Source organism: Podarcis pityusensis, assembly GCF_964106645.2.
Source record: "Podarcis pityusensis genome assembly, chromosome: 1".
Classification (NCBI taxonomy): Eukaryota; Metazoa; Chordata; class Lepidosauria; order Squamata; family Lacertidae; genus Podarcis; species Podarcis pityusensis.
Window position 1 is genome coordinate 7,378,252 of NC_138028.1, and position 22,714 is coordinate 7,400,965.

Below are 22,714 nucleotides of genomic sequence, written 5' to 3' on the forward strand. Positions count from 1 at the left end.
TACACTCTGAAGACAGCCAACAACCCAGCTCAAGGTTGAATGCAACCTTTCCGCAAGCCCAACTGGGTAAATGACTTGGGAGGGCTGCCTATTTTCCTGCATGTGACTTGGCTCACTTGCTTGACTTCTCCAAAGTTGTTGACAAGTTTTCAACATTAAACCCCATCTCCCTTTGTCAACACGGGCAAACCCTGCAAGCAGAACTGCAGGGAAACCATCAAGAGTCAATGGCTGCTCCAGGGCCAGCAGAGCTGGGGTAGGACTTGCAGAAAGTCACAGCAACTACTTTCAAGTTTAGAAAAAGCTTCACCTTGCTTTGAATGGGCTTCAAAGGATCAAGGGCTGAACTCAGGACAGATGGCATCACCTCTCGCTAGCTTTGCTGATGGAAAGGGTACCCACAGATCAGAATGTTGGTCAATTATATTTTTAGATTGGATTAAGCAGCAGCAATATTTGCATCACGTGTCCCACGAGGGCTAATGCAGACATAACTGCAACTGCCGTTTATGCATAAACAACAGCTCACATGCAATCTTTCTAATCATGGAAGTAGGCCACGGAGATCTTCTGAGAGCGTCTCTTTACACTATTCTTCTGCTCGTGTGGAATAAGACATTTGTGCAGGCATTTATTTACAGGGGTTAGCAGACTGCAGGATTGTCAGCAGTTAACTCTTCAAGGACCCAATTCTTTGAAATCCAACTAAACGAAAAGCGCAAGGCAAAAGCAGTGAGGCACATTGCAAAATGAAAGCAGCAATTTCAGGCGAAATCCTCCGACAGGGATTGAGTTAACAGCAACCAATTTGAAAACCTTTCTTAACAAAACAAAACAAAACAAAACCAAGGCAACATACCTGCTCTGTTTGTACCCTCTGCAGATTTTCAACTTCACTTTTCAAGGATGCGTTCTCTGTTCTCAGTGCCTTTTAAGAGGAAAACATTTTCCACACAGTACTGTTAATTGTAACCACAAAAGGGAAGATGATACATTTGCGAAGAACAACAATCTATTATCGCTGCTGACTTATCTGACAACATTTTTGACGTGTGGAAGTCACGGTTTACATGGCTTGGGTCCCTTTCCTGACATAATCTTTGTTTTGTACCCTAGCATCTCTCCTCAAGAATAAAACCTTTAAAGTGGTGGTTCTCACCCTGTGAAACATCTCAGAAAAAGTCTGTCCTGGTCCTCCTATCCACTGATACGTACCCTTGGGTTTTAGCCTGCAAGGAGCTCAGCAACATTTACCCAAACAGAATAAGCAGGTCAAAGGAAGAGCTTCACACCCAAGATCTAAGCATCACATGCTCCTTCAAGCTTGGCCGGTAGACAAGTACCAATGGGGCAGGCGGGAGAGTCTGAATGTATGGCTGTTACCTTACGCTGAAGGCTTTCACTTTTCTCAAGTGTAGAAAGAAGAAAGCCAAAGGAAAAAAGCTTGCCCTGTAAGATTCAAGTCCATAACTACATTCTTAAAGGGACTGCAACTGGGAAAAGCTTGTGCTGCTTTTCAGACAGGGACGTACCTTGGATCCCAAGGTACCTTGGATCCCAAACGCCTTGTTACTCAGACGTTTTGGCTCCCAAACGCTGCAAACCCAGAAGTGAGTGTTCCAGTTTGTGAACGTTCTTTGGAACCTGAATGTCCAACAGGCCTTCCGATTGGCTGCAGGAGCTTCCTGCAGCCAATGAGGAGCTGCGCTTTGGTTTCCGAAAGTTTTGGAAGTGGAACGGATTCCATTCAACTTCCAAGGTACGACTGTATCTGGAATTTGGTGCAGCTGGGGTGCTCCATCATGGTCCCCTCCCTTTATAGACTACAAAACATGGGTGTGCCACTGTCACATTCAGTAAGATCTTCAGTTGCTGACTTCACCTCCTGCTGCTAACTGCTGTACAAGATATTTAACTAGTTCTGTGGCTGGACTCAGGATGGGGCTGAGGAAGTCGTCTTCCTTTGCCAGTCTTTCACTGTCCCTCAACCTAAGCTGAGTTGCTGGATTAGCCCATTATTTTTCCAGAGAGTGGGGAGGAGAACAGAGCAACTGAGGCAGGACAGCTATGGAGAGACAGAACAGAGAAAAAGGGGAGCTTGGGACAAAAGTGAAACAGCAGCTGCTGTTGCTACAATCCGGGCATGTAACTACCCTGTGGTGGAGCGAGACACACTGTATTAGCACCCAATGCCACACTGTTCATGCACTGGGCATGCCTGACTCTTAAGAAGAGAGTTTACCTTCAGCTCGTCTTCTTTATTTGCCATCTCTATGAGTCCAGCTTCAAGGAGTTCCTCAACCGTCTTTATTTTGTCATCCTTGTCTGTCATGCTGAGGAGGAGTTGAAAAGGATGTGATGAACTTCAACTCAAAATCAACTGGTGCTACCAGGACGACAATCCTATGTTCATTTGTTTGGGTGTATTTCCTGCTGAAGCCAGTGGGCATTGGTGGCGAGCAAGCAAGAACATACGAAGCAGCCTTAAAATAAGAGCCAGACCACTAGTTCGTTTAGGCCAGGACTGTCTCATTAGCAGACAACGGTTCTCAGGGTGTCTTCAGCAGAGCAGTTGTTCCCAGTCCAGTTACTGAAAATCTTGTAACTGGAAATGTTAGGGATGGAACCTGGGACCCTCTCCATGTCAAGCATGCACCTTAGCACAGAGGTATGGGGTCCTTCCCCGTTAGAATTCCTGCTCCATGATTGCAGTCATGGGATTGTTGTCTATCACATGACGTTATATGTTTTGACTCCACAGAGTGGGAAGTGATGGAGACAGGATGTTTGTGTTACTGTGTTCCGTGAAGTGGGACTGTAGTCCTTTGTTCTTTTTCTCTTTGCTGTCTGATGCTGGGGGGGGGGGGGCGGGCGGGCATGTTGCAGTGCTCCGTGTGTGTTTATATGTAAATAAAGTAGATTAGCCAAAATGCTGAGTTGCTGAGGTCTGTTACATGAACTGCGCAGACTCTGCGGATCCCTAAGTGTGCTGGTGTCTGTTGGCATCGGTCGCTGTGATGTTCGGGCAGAAGAAAGCTTTTGAAGCTCCCGAACGAAAGACCAGGAGGGAGGGAACATCCCAGTCGGGCATGTGTCTCTGCCAGGGTCCTACTTGAGTGTAGGCTGAGCTCCTGACACCCCCTGCTAGGCTGCAGGTACTTAGCACAAAACACCTACAGATTTATTATTCTTAATAAGATTAGCTGTTCTTTTTGCTTGGGGGGGGGAGTTTGCTTGTGAAATAAACGAGAGGCTACCTACTGCCCCATCTCTTACCTTCTTTCCATTTGCTCCAACAAATCCTTATTCGTCTGAAAGCAGGAGAGAAAGAGAGAAAAGTCATGCTTAATGCTGGATTGCAGCTCTAGTGAGCAAGACAGCTGCTCAGAATCCGGCTGTTTGCATTTCTGCTGATTATCTGAAGCGCCGATGCAGAAAAGCCATCAAACGTTAGAAAGTCTGAAGCTGAAAATCCCCCTCCCCAGCCATGATAATAATCATGTTAAAAGGTGATTAGATTTCTTTCAACGATGCTCCAAAACTGCCATGCGTTGCCTAGCAGTGCAAATGGCCCAGATATCCTGACTCCTATTAAGCAGGAATTCTGGAACTGCCACTTTTATCCAAGCCAAATAGAACATGTTCCCAGCTCTCACCGTTACAGTTAATATTTCAAAGCAAAGTGGCCCATTATGCTAAAGATAGCTTGAGAACGAGGGGACAGAAAAGGGCTTCCTGGAGCCAAGGAGATGCTTTCCTACTCCCTAACATACCTCACCCCAGTCTCTGTACCCTTAGATCAGGCATAGGCAAACTCGGCCCTCCAGATGTTTTGGGACTACAACTCCCATCATCCCTAGCTAACAGGAACAGTGGTCAGGGATGATGGGAGTTGTAGTACCAAAGCATCTGGAGGGCTGAGTTTGCCTATGCCTACCTTAGATACTAGCCACCAAAACCCTCTGAACGACTTTTCTCCTCACCTTGTAATCATTACACTATTTTGTCATTTTGACAGAATAAGCTTTGATTCATTTAATAAGATAGTCTACAGTTTAAAAAAAGTTTACTTGTAAGCAACATCACCTACTTCTCTTTGTTAAGACGTAAAAGCCCCCCTTTTCTGTAATAATGTAAGGTTATTGCCTCCACATAAGAGCCACTAGCCAAAGAAAAATGAATTTTTAAAACATCCTTTATTACTTAAATAAATTAAGCAATTCTGATTTGGTCCCTTGCCCTCCTGGCTAAACCAATATAGCGTGAACGCAAGATGTTGCAACCTTCCTGCTCTTTCCCCCATTCCCAGAATCCTGCCCTTCCTTCAACCAGAACTCTGTATACTCTGCACTAAGAGACACTAGAAAATTAATTGAAATCTAACCAATTAGCAGAGCTTTGCATGATTTATTCTGCTTCTGCTGGACTTATGAACGGCTAAGGAGTTACACAATGCAGTGAAGCTCCCTCCCGGGCTATTTCTTAAGTGCTGGAGATCCTGTTCAGCAAAACCCCCCTTTTCAGTTCTCAAGATTTCACATTCTCAAGCAGTACCAGTTTCTGTTTCAGCAATTTCTGCACAATCCTAGGAAACACATATAAACCATCCCTTCTGTCTGTTACTTCTTCCAAGTTGAGGTATTATCTTTATGCAACTGATGTTCTGCTACTCTTCCCATCCACAGGAGCTTCAATTAGAGGAATTATCTCAGCCTCTTACAGTCCCAGCTTCCTAGAAATTTGTCCCTAGTGCCAAGTTTTTTGGTCAGATTCCATTTTTCCACATTATTCTTCAATTTTCTTGCAGAACTACTGAAGTATTCCTTCATCAGCTCTGTAGCCTCTGGAGCTTTAAGCAATCTTGCCAAAAGAATGCTAGGTGTCTGTCTGCCATGTTTAGTGATCTGTAAGAGACTCTTCCCCCTCCCACTTTTCTGTTGACACAGGAGGTTCCAGATTTGATCCTCGCCATGTCCAGTTCAAGCTATGGTTTTCCCAGTAGTGATGTATGGAAGTGAGAGCTGGACCATAAAGAAGGCTGATCGCTGAAGAATGGATGCTTTTGAATTATGGTGCTGGAGGAGACTCTTGAGAGTCCCATGGACTGCAAGAAGATCAAACCTCTCCATTCTGAAGGAAATCAGCCCTGAGTGCTCACTGGAAGGACAGATCCTGAAGCTGAGGCTCCAATACTTTGGCCACCTCGTGAGAAGAGTCCCTGGAAAAGACCCTGATGTTGGGAAAGATGGAGGGCACAAGGAGAAGGGGATGAGATGGTTGGACAGTGTTCTCGAAGCTACCAGCATGAGTTTGACCAAACTGCGGGAGGCAGTGGAAGACAGGAGTGCCTGGCGTGCTCTGGTCCATGGGGTCACGAAGAGTCGGACACGACTAAACAACAACAAATGTCCAGTTAAACCAAGGGTAGGCAATGTGGTACCCTACGGATGTTGGACTGCAGCTCCCGTAATTCCTGAATAGGGATATGAGATGTAGCCGAAAACATCTGAAGGCACCTTGCTGGCTTCCCCTGGGTCAAAACACCTCAGAGAGGGTGGCTGCGAATGACCTCTGCCTGCAACTGACTTGCTGCACGGCAGCTCCTTATAACCCCAAAATTACATTCCCCCTGCTCCTGGCATAACTTCCTCAGTGCAAGTTCTATTAGTTAAACCAGGGGTCGGCAACCTAAGACCCATGGGCCACAAGCGGCCCATCGGGATCATTTAAGCAGCCCATGGACCCCCGCCGCCAACTCAGTCAGCTCCCGTGCGCCGTGCTAAACCGGCGCAGAGCAGAGCGGAGACCACCATCCGCGACGCTGGCTGGCTGGCTTCCCATTGGCTGCAGGAAGCTCCTGCAGCAAATGGGAAGCTGCACACGCATCCTCCATGCTGGAAATAGCATTTGCGCATGCGTGTGCGCGTGCACTTCGGCCCACCGTGGAGTCTGAGGGACCGTGAACTGGCCCAAGCCACAAAAACTTTGCCAACCCGAGTTAAACTATTGTAGCAAATAAAACGATGAGCTCTGCGGCAGATCAAGGAAGACCCATTGGAATTGATGGAGACGGGCAACTTGGGTCCAGTAATTTGAATGGGTCTGCTCTGAATAAGACTATGTTGGAGACATCTCCCAGTTACTTACAATGAGATAGTGTTCCACAGACGTTGGCAAGAGCCAACTTGGTCGGCTGCATTTGCAGGATCTGTGCACTCAAATGTGGCTGCTCCTTAGTGGCAAGAAGTAAAGGGCAAAGACATCAAAGAAGCCGAAGTAGCTAAGCAAATTGTTGCTTCCAAAATGCTCCCTTTCAAGCTAGCCGATGGTGGCGGCAGCCCTTCTAGTCCTTTGTGGATTCCCTTTTTCCAGGAGCTGCACCAAAACAACCATTTCTAGGTCAGAGATCAGAGGGGCTTATATGCTCTGCCATCTGGAGCAGGGAAGGCAAATGGCGACCCCAACATCTCCATTCCCAGCCCCTGAGTCTCAAACGCAAACCAAACCCTCTCATTATCCAAGCAAAGAGAAAAAGCTAAGGTTTGTACCGAAGGCCTACCACTGATGTCTGGTCTACTCAGCAAGATCTAGTAGATAACACAAGCAGCTGGTGCTCTCCACCTTGGCCAGGGGAACAGCAACCCTGATTATCAAAGCATTGTTCACCCATCTGAATATTGTAATACTGTACTGCCAGAGGCATAAGCAATTAAAGGCATCCCTTACTGAAAACGTCACCTAGAGCACCACTGGCATTCATGAAGCAGGAAAAGCCTATTAAGTGTGTTCCAAAGAGTTGTTGGGCCTGCATGTTCTCAACGTGCAAGCATCGTTTTTGTGTATTTCAGATTGTCTACTCCAACTCCGCGCCCCGCCCCCCAGCAAGACATAACGGTATAGTGAGAGGATAAGAATCATAGAATCGTAGAGTTGGAAGACACCCCAAGAGTCATCTAGTCCAACCCCTTCCAATGCAGGAATTAGTGGCTGTCAGGGAACTGCCATCAGTGCAGGAGGGAGAGAGCAAAAGCCAAATGGATTATGGAGAGCCTCCAGGGATCGTGGGAAGTAGCTCCTCTTCAACGGAAGAGAGTAAACGCGGCTCCAGTGGAGAGGAGGTGCAGGAGTCGGAAGTGGCGAGGCGGTCCCAGGACTCCTTGCCTGGGAGAAGCGGGGAGGGAACGGGTCCTCCGCTGCCCACGCCCTCTTTGCGCAGAAAGCATTCGCGCAGAGAGGGGAGGCGCAGACTGGGCGTCAAGAAGCTGCTTTGCTGGGGAAAGTTTAAGAACCGCCCACTGACGGATTCTGCCAGCGATTGAGTCAGCCATGGGAGAGTGGCGCTCCGGACAGATAAAGTTTATTTTGGCAGCAAAGCCAAATCTTCACAGCCAAGTAGTGAGATATTTGCCTGCTTGCTCCCGAGCAACCCCTTGGAAACATAACAGTGGCCAATTGAAGAAATAGTGGCCAAATGAAGTGGGGGATCCGTTTGGCTGCTTCCTGCCCTGAAGTTGTATGATTAAGAGAAGAAGACTGGATATTATAAGGGGGTGCTTTTTGCTGCATGCATTCTAACCATGCCCATGGAGGACCGGAATCTTATTTTCCAATTAATGTCTCATATAATTAACATGAATATACAGCATTACATAAAAGGCTTATGGATCGTGCATATTAAGGAGCATAAAATATTGTCAATAAATGGTGAAATCGTCAAGATCTTGCACCTGTTTTCAGTCTATTCCAAACACCATGCATAAACATGCAGCAAATAATACCAATCTAGATACAAAAGCAAAGGACAAGAGCAGGCACAAACATTTATGCCCCACTTTTTCAAAAAAAATTAAATGATTTTTGAAGCTTAACTATCTGGCAGATCTGCACCATGTATTTAAAGTACATGACTTCCCCCAAGGAATCCTGAGAACTGCAGCTTTACCCAGAGCTACAATTCCCAGCACCCTTGGCAAACTACTGTTTCCCGGGATTCTTTGGAGGAAGTCATGCGTTTTAAATGTGAGTTGGGTGCGGATCTGCATCCTATCCTCCTGAAATACTGAAGAAGTTAACTGGGGAGTGGAGCTCACTTAACCAAGCAAGTATTGTCCACCACCAAAGACAGCTCCGGAATTCGAATTAGATACTAGATTTCTGAGCATATAACCTCCCTTCTCAGGTGTGATGTTGTTGGGGGGGGGGGGGGTGAGCAGGGCATCCTACCTAGAAGTAGTTCCAAACCCAGCTCTATAAGCAACTAGAAGACACAGGATAAACATCCTTTAACCCTCTGCTGGCTCCCACATCCAACCCTCAAATCAGCTGCATCTACATCAACAGTCGTTTCTGAACAAAGGTAGTATTATTAGCAGCAATTTGTCTGCCATACCTGCTCAGACAAGAGAGCCTGCAGCTTCTGAACTTCCAACTGCAGCCCTTTGTTCTGATCCTTTAGAACCTGAAATGAAATCACCAGACGGCGCTGTCAGTTCGGAATTCTGTACCCAGACATTGCTCCTGCAATCTTCTTTGTGTTATTGGAAGAGAAACGGTGGTTCTGATGAACAGCAATTGGCAGAAATGTTAAGAGAGTCCTGATCCCTGTTTGGGTTGGTTATCTATCCGTTGAATTGAAAAGGGTGGATCGCCACCATGATTATAATGATAGCACTTCTGGGAAGGGTCTTCGCTTTAACCCACTTATGGCGATACCAGCTTGCTCCAGGCGATCCCAAGGGGCACAGATTTACTGGAATAGCCTATGTGAAGTGCATTGAACACAGAGGAAAGCGCTTTGATGGAACAGAAGGAATAAGGGGAGGAAGTACAAATTTGATCTTGGGGGGTGGGATGGGAAGAGACACTGAACACATGAAGCTGCCTTATGAAAAATCAGACCACTGGGTCTGTCTAGCTCAGTATTGCTTGCACTTCTGAACTCCTGGAGAACTGCTTCCGAAGGGGAAGGAACAGGTCCTGGACCTGGAGATGCCAGGAATTGAAGCAAGGACCTTCTGAATGCCAAACAGATGATCCACCACTGAGCTCTGGGCCCTTCTTCCTGAATGCAGGAAATCACATTTCAACAGCATTGAGCTGGAAGGGAGGGATGCTCAAAGGAAGAACTAGAATAAACTGGGGAACCAGGGAAGGGGGTAGACTAGGACCCCCCCCCAAAAAAAACCCTAAAGGTCTAGCAACTGGAAGCAAATCTAGCATTTGGGAAAACCTTGCCTCTGTTAGCAGCACTGCTGTGAACAGCACCTCTGGCTATGATCATTCTCCAGCAGGGAACCCTGCAGGCCTGATCTGGATCAGAGCATATTCTAGATCACATGTCCTGCAGCTACTTTCCCCCCCCCAGATAAAAGAGTTCAGTTTAAGCACACTTTTAAAAATACTGAATATCGTAACATGTGGTTTAGACCTCAAGTCCCCTGATTAAAAATAAAAATAAGGAAAAACAGTTGATGTGGAGTAAAAGAATGGGGGGGGGGGAGAGACGATAAGTATGAGTGCATACTTTTGTTCATATTGAAATCCCCACTCGTTTCAGAAGCTCCTTAGCACTGGGGTCCGCATAGACACTGCAGTGCCCCTCTGCTCGCTTCATGCTGAGCCACAATTCTGTGATGAGACACCTCGCTCTTCTTTCCTGCATCACTGACAGCAATTTTTTTCAAGCCGCATCTCCATTTGTTTTTGGGACGCTGTGCTGCTACGCTACCATCCAGCACTTTTTCCTGTGCCTTCCCAAGTCCTGCTGCCAAGTTGTCAGCTGTCCTGTTGTGAGTAAGGCTGCTCTAGGCAATACACACACACACACACACACACACACACACTACCTGAAGTTCCTCTTTTGCACTTGAAGCTTTGGCATGGTGTCCCTGAAGCTGCTCCTCCAGTGCTCTGATTTTTTCATCTCTGGCCTGAGTACTGAAAAACAGGGCAAAAGGTTAAAAAGGAAAAAAGCCCCCCTCCCTGCTTACAAGGCCCAGCCCACTCCAAAGCAAGCGCATAACAATCAAAGAACAATGGCTTATCAGACGGCACTCTTTGTTTATTTACCTTTTCTGCATCCTTTCCAGCTCATGCGCAGCAGCGGCCTAGATAGAAAGAGGATTAGCAATATTTAGTGTGTTGCATCCGAGCAAGAGTCAGCAAACACGGCTACATCCAACATTAAAAAGCCAGGATTGAGCCCATGAAATTTAGCTTCTTGCTGTGCCTCTCATTTTCTGCCACAAGCAAAAAAGGAAAAAGGGGTGGGGAGACACATGTTTTGCACATCTCCGAAAAAGGCACCGCCACATGCTCAGTAATCTGCTCATCAGACTGTGCTCTGAAGCGATGCTTTCAAATCTAGGAAAGAAAGCACTTTATATTAGGTAACAGGCTAGGAAGTGAAAATGCTCAGGGCACCGTTGCTCTGGATAATGATGTATATGCCTGCATTAAAGGAAATGCCACAGAGCTAGGGGGCGGGGAAGAAGATATCTGCCCACGAACGGGCAGAGAGTCATTCCAGTGTGGGGGCACCAACTCCATTACTCTGATATTATGAAAATGCCTTCAAGCTGCAATCTAGAAAAAGGAGGATTTCCCCCTTAAGCTGGAGGAGCTTCAAAGCAGGCTGAAGCCACGAACACAGTAAAACTTCCGCCTGCAATGAAACAATCCACAAACAGGTGCTTAATTCCCCATGGCGGCTCAACGCTTTGTACGGCACTTGCATTTGCTGCAGTTAACGCAGATTCTGTCTGCAAAGATGTGAAAGCATGAACGATAAGACACATGCCCTTTAGCATCAGTAAGACATGTGCTTGGAACCCGACTGGGCTGCAGCTTGCCGGCACGTGCCCATAGGTGAATGAGGAGCACATTTGTCTTTTATACTCTGTGCACCAGACGCAGCAAGCACAACTGTGATGGAAAGTATGTGTAACCTTGCGAGTTATTTTTGGCTGAGAAACAGTGAGAGGTGCGCCATCGCTCAGCGTGCTCCAGGGCAGAGAGATGATCTAGACCTGGGTCTCCTTAGTCTGCTACACGTGGCCTTAGCATGAACCATCCTCTGTTCAAGCCCACAAGGACAGAGAACAAGAGTCTCCCATTGTGCAACACTTTATTTCAGGGGTGGGGAAGGAGATGCCCTCCAAATGTCGCCGAACTACAACTCCCATCATTCCTGGCTACTGGCCATTCTGGCTGAGACTGATGGGAACTGAAGTCTAGCAACATATGGAGGGCTAGGTTTTCTCCACTCCTGCTTTTTGTTTTCTTGACTAAATAGTCCACTGTTTCCTTCACGTTTCCCTCGAAAGTCCTAGATCTCAAATTGTCTCATCTGTTTAGGCAGGGCAAGCACGATTTCTTATCACAACTTGTTAGCAGTAGCAGTGGATTAATTACAAAACAAAAAATTGTGCAGATGTTTGGAATTGAGGAAGAGAGGAGGGTCCAGGGCAAAGGTGGATCATCCTACGCAACAAAAATCACTAGCTTTTTCCAGGCAGTCAAAAACCAGTAGCTCTTGTTTAAGAAGTTTAGGTAAGCAGAATGTAGGCCTAGGCTGGATAAAGAATTGTTGCATTTATATACTATGCTTAAATACACATTTGGGCTGAATGTGCAGCACAAAATCTGAGCTACGGCTCTAGAGCATGTGCAAAATGCCCCTATCACTAACGATCAACTCTAACCAGCCTCTAAGTTTCTGACTGCAGGGGAAAATGGGCTTCCATGTGTGAGGTCAGCTGTGAGCCAAAACTTTTCTTCTCAAGATTTTGTGCAAAGAACAGCAGATAAGAGATGAAACTCACTCTCCCCTGAGGTGTGCTGCTAACTGAGCACACCTTAAGTACTTTTGAGTTTAGATCATTCCCAAGTGGCACTGAATGATCCCACCTTTTACATTTGGAGCCTTAACTTATGCTAAGCACAAATATTACTCAGCACAAATAATACTCAAGTGTTGTCAGTGGAATGGCACAACACAGTACTTGTCAAGATATGAATATGGGTTTGTTAACCTGCTCGTTGGTGAGCGCCTGCAACTTCTGCACTTCTGCTTTGAGGGACATGTTCATGTTCTGTACAACCTGGAGAGGGGAGAAAGAGGTTTCACATTACAGGATGCGGCCAGAAAGTCCCAGCCATGAAGACCAATTCTACATTTTCAACTGCACCAATCTCAGTTTGGGCTTCTCATCTGCAGCAATCAAAACATACATTCCAAGTACCTGCTAAGAAACAGCCTCATCTCATCTCCTTCCACAGGCAGGTTAAAATTCCATCTTCTCCCCTACTTTCCCAACATTGGGCAGATTTCTGTGGTTATGCTGCTACTTGTTTATTTCACACAGTTTAAAAACAGCAAACTCGATGCAACGTTTAGTGCATCCTTCAAATACTGTATGTATATATTTTTAAGAAAGACCACTTTAGTTATTGATTTCTTCTGTAGACAGATGACCAATATATCCTAACCCAAATATATCTGAATGCTCCCTTGCATGTCAAAAAACAAATAGGACACCCTCCGGAAAACTAGCCCAGAATGGAACAAGATGGGCTTGCTCCAATGTGCAACATTGTTTGTTCATTTACACATGCAGGGAGTTAATGACGATGATGATGATAGTAGTAATAATAATAATAATAATAATAATACCCCACCCATCTGGCTGTGTTTCCCCAGCCACTCTGGGTGGTGTCCAACAAAATATTAAAAATACAATAACTTAACACCACGAGGAAGCATTCGAAAACAACATATCCCTCTGCAGGGGCACAGATCATCTCCCCAGGCTTCAACCACCTCATTCTGCTACTCCCCTTTGCAGGGGAGGGCAAAGAGGGACTTCTGGAGTTTGGAAGGGCTTGCTGAGTTCCCAAGAGATCTTTGCAGAGTTTGAGCTTGCAGGGTTGCTGCCGCCACAGATCTTAGTTCTCCCTGCATGCGTTTCCTTTGGTGCCTTTGCAATACCCATTCCACTTGTGCACTTGCAAACGAACAGATTATTCAGTACCACGTCCTTTAAAATGACACTGTAAAAGGGTTGCCCAGACCCTGGAAATTAAGCAATTTCCCACCCTGCCCCACTTCACACCCACAGGTATGATCTGACTTTTGAGGCTGAGGACTAGGAGGTACTACAACCTCAGAGGAAACAGATCACACTGTAACAGTTTAGGAGAGGTTTGCTCCAGCCATCTTAGATCTGCTGCAACTCGTTCCCTCTTCATCACTTCAGTTGCACTTGCTCGGGCAAATCTCTGCCCTTGGAAGCAAGGGAGTAGGAAATGTTGGGAGTCTTGGAACCAAAGCAGAACCAGCAGCAAGGGCAGGCAATTGCCTCTGGCCACTTCTTGCCTTGCTGAAAACTGCAAGACTGAGATGTGCAAGCACAGGAGGGAAAGGAGAAAAGCCATACCCCACCACGACTCAGTCACAATGTCTGTGGTGTTTGGCAAAGGGAGAGGAAGGAGCAAGGTGGTCTCCTTTTTGCATGGAAGGCAAACAGTTTATTCAGATAAATATATAACATCTTTGCAGCCACTATTTTAATCTACCGTGCCAGGATTAAAATACACATGCTACATCAGGTTCAATAACAACTATTTTTTCAGGGGGGGGGGTTATTGTGTTATTGTGGTATGTGGTTTTGTGTTTTTATACTGCAAACCATCCTGTGATCTTCGGACTAAGGGCAGTATAGAAATGAAATCCTCCATCATCAAAGCCTCCACATTTCACACGCAACACTTGAGCTTTTGCTATACCATGAGATCCTCCTCCTTGCTGGTTAGCTTGATGCGTTCGTTGGCTAACGAGTCCTCAGCCTGGTTTATCTGTTTATCCTTTTCTGCAATCCTGCAATAAAAAAACAAAAACAAAATCAAAGGGCATCTCTCCATTAGCAATGTTATCATCACAACAAGCAGAGCCGACAAAGAGGTAATGAGAATCTGCTCAACTGCAGTTGACGATCAGTAAGTTATTGGTTTTAGAAATGCAAGCAGCAGGGCCTCCGTAAACGAAAAGAAAATGCACACAGCTTGCAGCTGTACACCCGGCATGACTTGTCCAAAATTCTGCACTTCAGCTTCTGATGACCAGGGTGATGATACCGCAAGATCCAGTCCTTTAAGGACTGCTACAGAACCTAATACTGATGTATGTTGGGGTGGGAGGAGATACAGTGGTGCCTCGCAAGACGAAATTAATCCGTTCCGCGAGTGTCTTCGTCTAGCGGTTTTTTCGTCTTGCGAAGCAACCCTATTAGCGGCTTAACAGATTAGCGCTATTAGCGGTTTAGCGGCTATTAAAGGCTTATCGGCTTAGCGGATTAGCAGCTAAAAGGCTATTAAAGGCTTAGCGGCTTAGATAAAGGGGGGGGGGAGCAAAAAAAAAATCTCAAGACTCGCAAGACATTTTCGTCTTGCGAAGCAAGCCCATAGGGAAATTCGTCCTGCGAAGCAACTCAAAAACGGAAAACCCTTTCGTCTAGCGGGTTTTCCGTCTTGCGAGGCATTCGTCTTGCGGGGCACCACTGTATGTTCTGGATTTGCATTAGCAATCCGCAATGTGAGAGGTCAAGACAGTTCCCAGCTCACCAAAACCAGCACCTTGATGGTGCCAGAGAGCAGAGAGTCAATCCATGGCTATCAGCACAGGCCCTATTTCCACTGTCAAGAGCAGAAGCTCAAGGCCGCTGCGGAAGCAGGGCAGCTCATAGGACAGTGTCCTTCCACCGCCACTCCCATGGTGACTTTAGTGAACCCTGTGAGGTCATTGTGCCCCCATTTCTCTTAGTCTCTGCTTCTGACCTTCCTTCTCAGAGGGCAAAAGCAAGGCAGGTCTGACTAACCTGCCCCAGAAAAGCTTGAGCTTCCCCTCTGAACCACTGGCCTCTGCCCAGGGCCGAAACTCACCTACCATGTTGCATAACTGAAGTGGTGTCAGGTTTACACTAACATATTGCAACAGGGAAGTTAATCATACAGATGTGAGGAAAGAAAGAAGATCAATGCAAACGGGGGTGGGGAGAACCAGAGCTGGAGTATTTTTGTAAAAAGGAAATCAGCACATCAATAACTAGATATCAGCATCCAGGACTCTCTATTTAGTCCTCACGATTCTCCCCAAGAGTCTCTTCTTACTGGACTCATCAGCCCTGCTCCACAATCTCTTCAAGCGCCTCAGAGAGATACCCAATTAAAAATCTAAATTCCCATAAAAGACCTCCCCCTGCCAGAATACTAGGAGAGCTGATGCTAATCAGAGCAGAGAGGCCGGCTGAGATGGGCCCAAAATCTGAATCTCATATAAGGCAGTTTCATGCATGGTTTAGGGTTTTGTGCAACAGGCTACAAAAAGCTTCCATACACAAGAACTATTCTAACCACACCCACAGCCTGCCTCACCCACCGCCACACTCAGAAATCTCATGGTCACTCAACTGAATCTTACAACAAGAGGGTATTTTGTTTTATTATTTTTTTAAATGAGGGGCCTGAGTTAATTTCTCCTGCTAAAACAACACACAATACAATGTACTGCAAATGTTAAGCACGGAGGGGAAATCCTTAGGAAGATGGTTATGGCTTCTTAGGGGAATCTGTAACAATGGCGGGTATGATTTTTGGAAATGACAACATTTCCTCCAAGAAAAAATCTCTTCTATATAACTGAAGTGCCTACACACCAAAGCAAATAACAAACCCAGGAATGAAATAATACTTACACCTTGTGCAATTCTTCTGCAAGGGCTGATGCTGAACTCTGAAAGACACAAGATGCGGATGAAATTGGTATTCTGAACTGAACACTTGATCAGGCATCACCACGTTTAAGGGCTTTTAGGGTCTTTGCAAGCTTCGTATTTCAAAGCTAGAAATCAGATCGAAAAGGAGGCTTCGATCCATCGTAAATGGATCTCTTTAGGTAAAAATGGAGCCACCCTGCTCAACACCAGTCTTACTCCAAGCAAGCCCAACCAGGACCTGACTGTGCAATCGTGATACAGTTGTTCCAGGTCTCCAAGAACAGAGGGGCTCTTCATATCTCCCTGCCTTTAAACCCCCTCCTTTTCCCAGTGGCCTTTGTCTCATCACCTTACCCAAAATTCCCAACTGTAGACTTGGGGCACCATCAATTTTTACCTATGAAACTCTGCCAGGCACCATGAACAGCCTTTACCTAGCAAGTTCTGCAAGGACACCCAGCTGCGGGAGAGGGTGTCAGGAGGCTGCAAGAGGTGTTCTGTCTGTCAAGTGGAAATGCTTGTGCAGATGGAGCATTTGTCATACTGCGATGCTGAATTCCACCCCACATGAATGCACGAACGTGCTGTGTGTCATTGTAGCGTAGACTATGGCACTGAGCTGCTCTTGGCATTCCTTGCCATACCAGTTCAGTTCCAAGGTACTTGGCATTAGCTCTGAACGCAAAGGAGAAGGAAGAGGCGGCAATGACAGCTACGGGCCATTCCGATGCTTCCATACCTGGACTGCCATCTGGGAATGGAACTTCTGAAGCTGAGCTTTTAAAGCCTCGTTCTGTTCCATCAGCTCCTTTTGGAAAAAGAGATGCAAAAGGTCAAGCAGGTAGCACCTTTAGGAACGTTTTGTTCTGAAATGGCTTTGTACAGGAAAAAGGATAACACAGGACTGTTCCCCCCAGCCCCACTAGGATTATTCTGCTTAAATGGTTAAACCTGGATGTATCGTGAAGTTGCCCCAGTCTGCATCGTGGTTACAGAAAAAGAAAGGGAGAGATTGAAAACAAAATCCAAGCTGCTGAAGCTATCATAAGCTGTTTGAAGGATGCTTACTGGATTCTGAATAATTGGCATTGTACCCGATATTGCATTGTTTAATGTTGCCTTAGGAGTAGTTTCCACCCAAGCCCTTTTCAAAACGTGTCACCTACACACCTCCAGGTCATACAGAGTCAATAGAGGGCACAGGCAGCAACCAGGTGGTACCTGGTGTTTCTGAGAACACCTTGCCCAGGAAGGCCAGCCTGCCCCTGCCCTTCAACTGGCCTCACTCAGGCAGAGAACATGTATTTATTTAGAAAATATATTTAGAAAATATATATTTTGAGCCAGCAGCTGGGTGGCTGGAACATGACGCTGTGCTGCCACTGCCACTTAAGTTCACCTATGTTGAATTCAGTTGTCTGTAAGCTATTGCAATGATGTCTTCACACTAGATTAGCAAGATATAGGGATGTTAGAAGTAGATGGTGTTGTGTCATCTTGCACTTCATGATAAAACAGGGGTGGGCGTGAAAGAGCACCTAGCTAAGGTTTGCTGCAAGCCGCTTTTGTTGGAGGGGGTGGCACATAGCTTGACCAGTGAAACGGTCACTAGAATGGTCTCTAGAAGGTGGAAACAGAACGCATGCTAAAGCGCAAAATCTGTCACAAGCTCAGAACCTCTGGTGTTCTAATCCTGCAGGAGGCATCTTGCTGAGCTTGGAAGGAAGCGGCCGATGGATATCCCCAAAGCCAGGAGGCGCACTTGGATTTCTGCACTGCTATGGGTTAACCATAGTAAACCATAGTAAAAGCTATGGTTTTCCCAGTAGTGATGTATGGAAGTGAGAGCTGGACCATAAAGAAGGCTGATCGCCGAAGAATTGGTGCTTTTGAATTATGGTGCTGGAGGAGACTCTGGACTGCAAGAATATCAAAACTATTCATTCTGAAGGAAATCAGCCCTGAGTGCTCACTGGAAGGACAGATCCTGAAGCTGAGGCTCCAGTACTTTGGCCACCTCATGAGAAGAGAAGACTCCCTGGAAAAGACCCTGATGCTGGGAAAGATTGAGGGCACAAGGAGAAGGGGACGACAGAGGACGAGGTGGTGGGACAAAGTTCTCGAAGCTACCAGCATGAGTTTGACCAAACTGCAGGAGGCAGTGGAAGACAGGAGTGCCTGGTGTGCTCTGGTCCATGGGGTCACGAAGAGTCGGACACGACTAAACGACTGAACAGCAACATGGGTTAACCGTGGAAACACAAGCTATCTGCCTGTAAGGCGGAAAGGAGTTCCACCACTCTGATGTAGTAAAGAAAAACCTGAGAAACTAGAAGACGCATTGAGTGGGTGAGATAGAACCATACCTGAAGCTGCCTCTGTATTGAATCTTCCGCCGTCGCCCTCTTTTGTTCTGCGTCCATTAACTGCATCATCCTTTGCTCCAGCTGTTGCTTTGATACCATCGTATCGGTGAGCTTGCTGTGCAGACTCTGGATCTCATTGTCCTTAGCCACAATCTTGTTCTGCACATCTGCCACGAGAAGAACAATATAGGGACTGATAGGCAAGTGAAGACTTAGCAAAAGTTACGTTTACTTTTTTCTTCCTCTGGACTGAAGGGCATCTGATGGCGACAAACCCAGGCTGGCTACTCAGTGTAAGTAAGATAAAATGTTGGCCTTGCAGGATTGGACTAAGGGTCCGACTCTTCCAGTATTCTGCTTCCCGCAGTGGTTAGCCAAATCCCTCTGGGAAGCCCCTAAGAAGGGGATCAATGGGGCAAGGTCCCTTCCTCTTGCCCTGCCCTTCACCAATTTTTCCATTTTAAAGCAAGTTCACCCACCACCGGGCTGCAGCCACAGCCCTTTACTCCAAAGAAGTGTGGCCCTCTTCAGAAATGAGGTTGCCCACCCTTGTTTTAAACAGTACAGTCCCAAATATTTCTGAAATACATCCATGAGAACAACAACAAAGGCCTTTTCAAAAAAAGAGCAGAGTGCCATTCTGAGGTTGGAGCAGACTTATTTAGTGGAGAAATGAATCGCCATTGTAGTGTTCCTTTGCAGGCCAACCAGAAGAGAGAGAGATTGAAATTCAGGTATCTCATTGTTGAGAGTTCTGTTGGGATCAAACCAGCACAAGTACACATAGCGAGAGTTGTTCTCATGGACTTATTTCAGAAATATTTGGAGTGTTTGGCTTTGAGATATTGAGTTGCACATGTTATATATTAAGTAAGACTTCGTGTTTTGGGAATTCTTGAAATGTAAGTTAGCCAAAATGTATAAATCAAAAAGGTGCTGGCAATGTAAGGAGAAAGAAGGTTTATAAGATAGGAAAAGGCATGCCTCCCAGTCCTACATCTCTCAGGTACTCCTAGGTGTGTATCCAATAAGGTAGCTGCCCGACCCTGACCCCAGCTTATGTATCTCCCCCACCCAATCAGGCAGACTATGCCCAAGTATAACCTGCTTCTGCTCCTCCCTCTTCAGTCCTCTCCTGGTCCTGGGAGACAAGAGAACAGGAGAGGCAGGAGGAAGAGGTGTGGAAGCCTCTGATTCTACAACAGCCTGACCTCTCTCTCCCTCCTCCCGTTCTTCAATCCTGCAGCTTCTCCTGCCTCTGCCTCTTGTCTTCTGGACATTACAGGATCTCCCAGATCACAGACTACTTCTTCCAAGTCAGTCTCCAAACTCCGCTTCTCCCGGTCCCCCCTCCTCAGTATCCAGCCACCACTCCTCCGAGTCCAGCCAGTCCCTGACACTAGCACAAAGCCACCACCGGATGCAACCCAACATCTTTAAAGAGGCTTCTACGGGATCCCGTGGAGGGATTTCTTCCCACTGATGGGAAAAGGATAAAAGGGGAAACTGAATAATGCACCTTGCTGGGCTGCTTCATGTTCTGCCGTTCGTTTCCTGAGATAGCTCTGCATTTCCTCCCATCTTCGCTCAGCTTCCTGTAGTTGCGCCTGGATGTTAAGAGAACAGAGAACAATATACATCTCTGATCATGTTATTGCATCACCTCTCAAAGACACACACACACACACACACGAGATAAAGAGAGAGCCTCACATGTCTCTTGTTGCTTTTGTCATTTCTGAGCAGCTCTCAAGTCCAACATTTGCTAAGGGAAGAGTGCTCAACCCTAACATTTTTATTTCATCCTCTGAATACGTGATTCAGGGTAATGAAAGTGGAACAGATAGCCCAAGATGAATGTGCAAGAAGGGGGAGAGAGACTGAGAATGAAACATCCCACCTGATGCCTTTTTGCATGAACTGGCTTCATCTGCCCTAGGTACCCAGAGCACATCATTTGGAGTGCCAAAGAATTCAGAAACCAAGAGCAGATAGCAGTGGCATTCACCTTCCATAGCAGTAAACTACTGGCTTGGATTCACCAGCAACCCCCCAGTGCTGAACCTTGCTCTACCTTGCTGTGAACCTTGCACTTCACAGCACGTCTACCAGCATCCCCCTGTGGCTATTGTACTCAGCACAAGGGTATGTGAAGGAAAACAATAATTAACCCCCCCCCCCAATAGTCCATATTACTAGACTACTTTAGCAAGTGCATCCAGATTCTACATTTAATGTAACCCCGAGTTTACATTGTCAGCCAAGGACCCCTTCTAAATATTACTAATGAATTCTCATCGTTTCTTCCAATCACCTTTTGACACCTGCTCCCTAGGTGGTCCTGACATTGAGCATAACGTTTACATAATTTTATAATGAGTTAGGCAGTTTATTATTGTTGTTAACTGCGCAATTGTTAACTGTAGAGGGATTGGCTCGTCCCAGCAACATTACAATACAGTGGACGCTCGGGTTGCGAACGTGATCCATGTGGGATGCACGTTCGCAACCCGCAGCGTCGCATCTGTGAACATGCGGGTTGCAATTCGGCGCATGCACAAAGCGCGATTTAGCGCTTCTGTGCATGCGTGACCGCTGAAACCCAGAAGTAACCTGTTCCTGTACTTCTGGGTTTCGGTGGTCTGTAACCCGAAAAAACGCAACCTAAAGCGGCTGTAACCTGAGGTATGACTGTAGTATTTTTCGGGTGCTTTCCCTAAGACATTGGGATGTTCTTCCTAGGAAAGCTTACCTGGCACCTGCTTTTGATTCCTACACAAAGTCAAGACCTTTTTATTCCATTTTTTATTTTAAAAAAGCTTTTAAGTTCCTGTGTAAAAGTATTTTCTATTGTCTTATAATCCACTGCATCTGCTGTTTCATCCTGTGGTCCTGCAGATTTATGAGGGTTCTTCCACCCACCCCATTGTTCATATTTTAATATTTATGCCACCTCAAGAGAAACCAGAGTATATTATTATTTTGTTGTGAATTGGTTGGGGAACACTTATGTTCTGAAAGCACAGGTGAAAAATTATACATACCAATCAGTCTCTTACCTGCATACAACCAATCGGAAAAATAGATTTGGGACACTTACATAATTTATAGTTTGATCTTATTATTAGATTTAGAAGTGTCCTTGGTGTGCTGGCTCCACATCCAGTTAAGACACTGTAGTGGGTGGCTGGGTCTACTACTTGGCTACAAAATGCTTTTTTTAAATCTATTGCTGGAACTCATCAATTGTACAGGTCACAAAGCTTCTGTAGCTGGTAACTTATTAAAAGAAAAGTCTATACCACTTGTATATTCTGTCTGTCTGGACAAATAGCACATTACTTGCCCATGAGTCCCTTTGGGGTCAAAGTGCCCTTTGTTGACCTCTTAACATGGAGACTCCATAGGAAAGGATGGGAAACCTTTCTGGCCCAGTGAGCCAGATCTTTTTATCTGTCCCCACCTCCATGGGACAATGCACAGGGCAAGACTTCTCACTTCTCAAGTGGCAAGCACAGGGCTGGAAAAGCTGCTTTCTCCAAGGATCAGCTGCTTGGTGGGAGATGCCCACAGGTTGATGATCCAGCGGCACCGCACAGCCGACATCACAAATGATGTCCGGGGTAGGGTAGGTTGGCACAGTTTTGGGGGAAATAGCTTCAGAGGAGAAAGTGGGAGCTGTATCAGGCCTAATCTGGCCCATGGGCTGGAGGTTTGCCAGCCCTGAAATAGAGAAGGTAGAAGATACAGTTAAGGTAACATATCCTCCATGGAACAGCTGAAGCCTCTCAGAGGCTCTGAAAAGCCCTTCCAGGGGATCCCCCAAACTTTAGGATGGACCTTTCAGGGTCACCTTGCACAAGCAAAGGCAACAGCCTCATGCTGCCTGGAATGTAGCCAAGTGATTGGCCAAGGAAGGAAGGGGTCACAGAACTTCAATTTTCCTATGCAGATTTCTCAGCATTTAGGACATATTTGCGTATGTCCACATTTTGCCTCTGCCGATAAATGAGGGCTGTACAATAAGAATGTAGCACCCTGTTGCTAACTATCCAACTAGAGGGTTTGCGAAAGCACAGTTCTGTTTGCAGCTTTGATCATGTCTGACAGGCACGTTTGGGGACAGATGGTGTTACCTCAACCACAGAAGGCACGATGGAGCTCACCTTTAGTTGATTGACAGCTTGTTCTGTATTCTTCTTAAGGAGTTCCTCCTGCTGCAATTTGTTGTTCTTTTCTGTCAACTCATTCACAAGCCTAGCACAATCTTGGCGCAATTTGTTGAGCTCTGACGACTGTCTAGATACAAAGAAAGAAGGTTGTTTTTCACATTACAAGGCAGTATTTGGCAGTGGGAATGTGCATCTGCAGAAAGCCAGACGGTTGCCATTGGCAGTTGAGCATAAGGTAGTATTTTGAGTGCTTAAAAAAAACCCTACTCTGAAATATGTTATCATAAAATTATTGGAACTGGTCAATTCTTCTGCTGTGAAAATTCCACATTCACTGATAAGACTGAGGTCCCAGTTATAAACTACAGAATCTAGTGAAGCAATCTTTTGTTGAAGTGAGTTTTGC

General features: G+C 46.1%; 1 protein-coding gene across 5 annotated transcripts in view; it reads right to left on the reverse strand.

Moving 5' to 3' along the window:
* The window catches only part of KTN1 (kinectin 1), a 102,091-nt gene that overhangs the window by 37,564 nt on the left and 41,813 nt on the right, over positions 1-22,714 (reverse strand). For all 5 annotated transcript variants that reach the window (XM_081007661.1, XM_081007664.1, XM_081007663.1 and 2 more), the window contains exons 9-21: positions 22,303-22,435; positions 19,656-19,743; positions 18,137-18,303; positions 16,510-16,578; positions 15,750-15,787; positions 13,786-13,876; positions 12,033-12,101; positions 10,069-10,106; positions 9,846-9,936; positions 8,390-8,458; positions 3,277-3,311; positions 2,243-2,333; positions 860-928 (exon numbers count right to left, since the gene is read on the reverse strand). In XM_081007661.1, the coding sequence (XP_080863787.1) occupies positions 860-928; positions 2,243-2,333; positions 3,277-3,311; positions 8,390-8,458; positions 9,846-9,936; positions 10,069-10,106; positions 12,033-12,101; positions 13,786-13,876; positions 15,750-15,787; positions 16,510-16,578; positions 18,137-18,303; positions 19,656-19,743; positions 22,303-22,435 (1,048 nt within the window). The remainder of the gene's footprint in view (positions 1-859; positions 929-2,242; positions 2,334-3,276; positions 3,312-8,389; positions 8,459-9,845; positions 9,937-10,068; positions 10,107-12,032; positions 12,102-13,785; positions 13,877-15,749; positions 15,788-16,509; positions 16,579-18,136; positions 18,304-19,655; positions 19,744-22,302; positions 22,436-22,714) is intronic.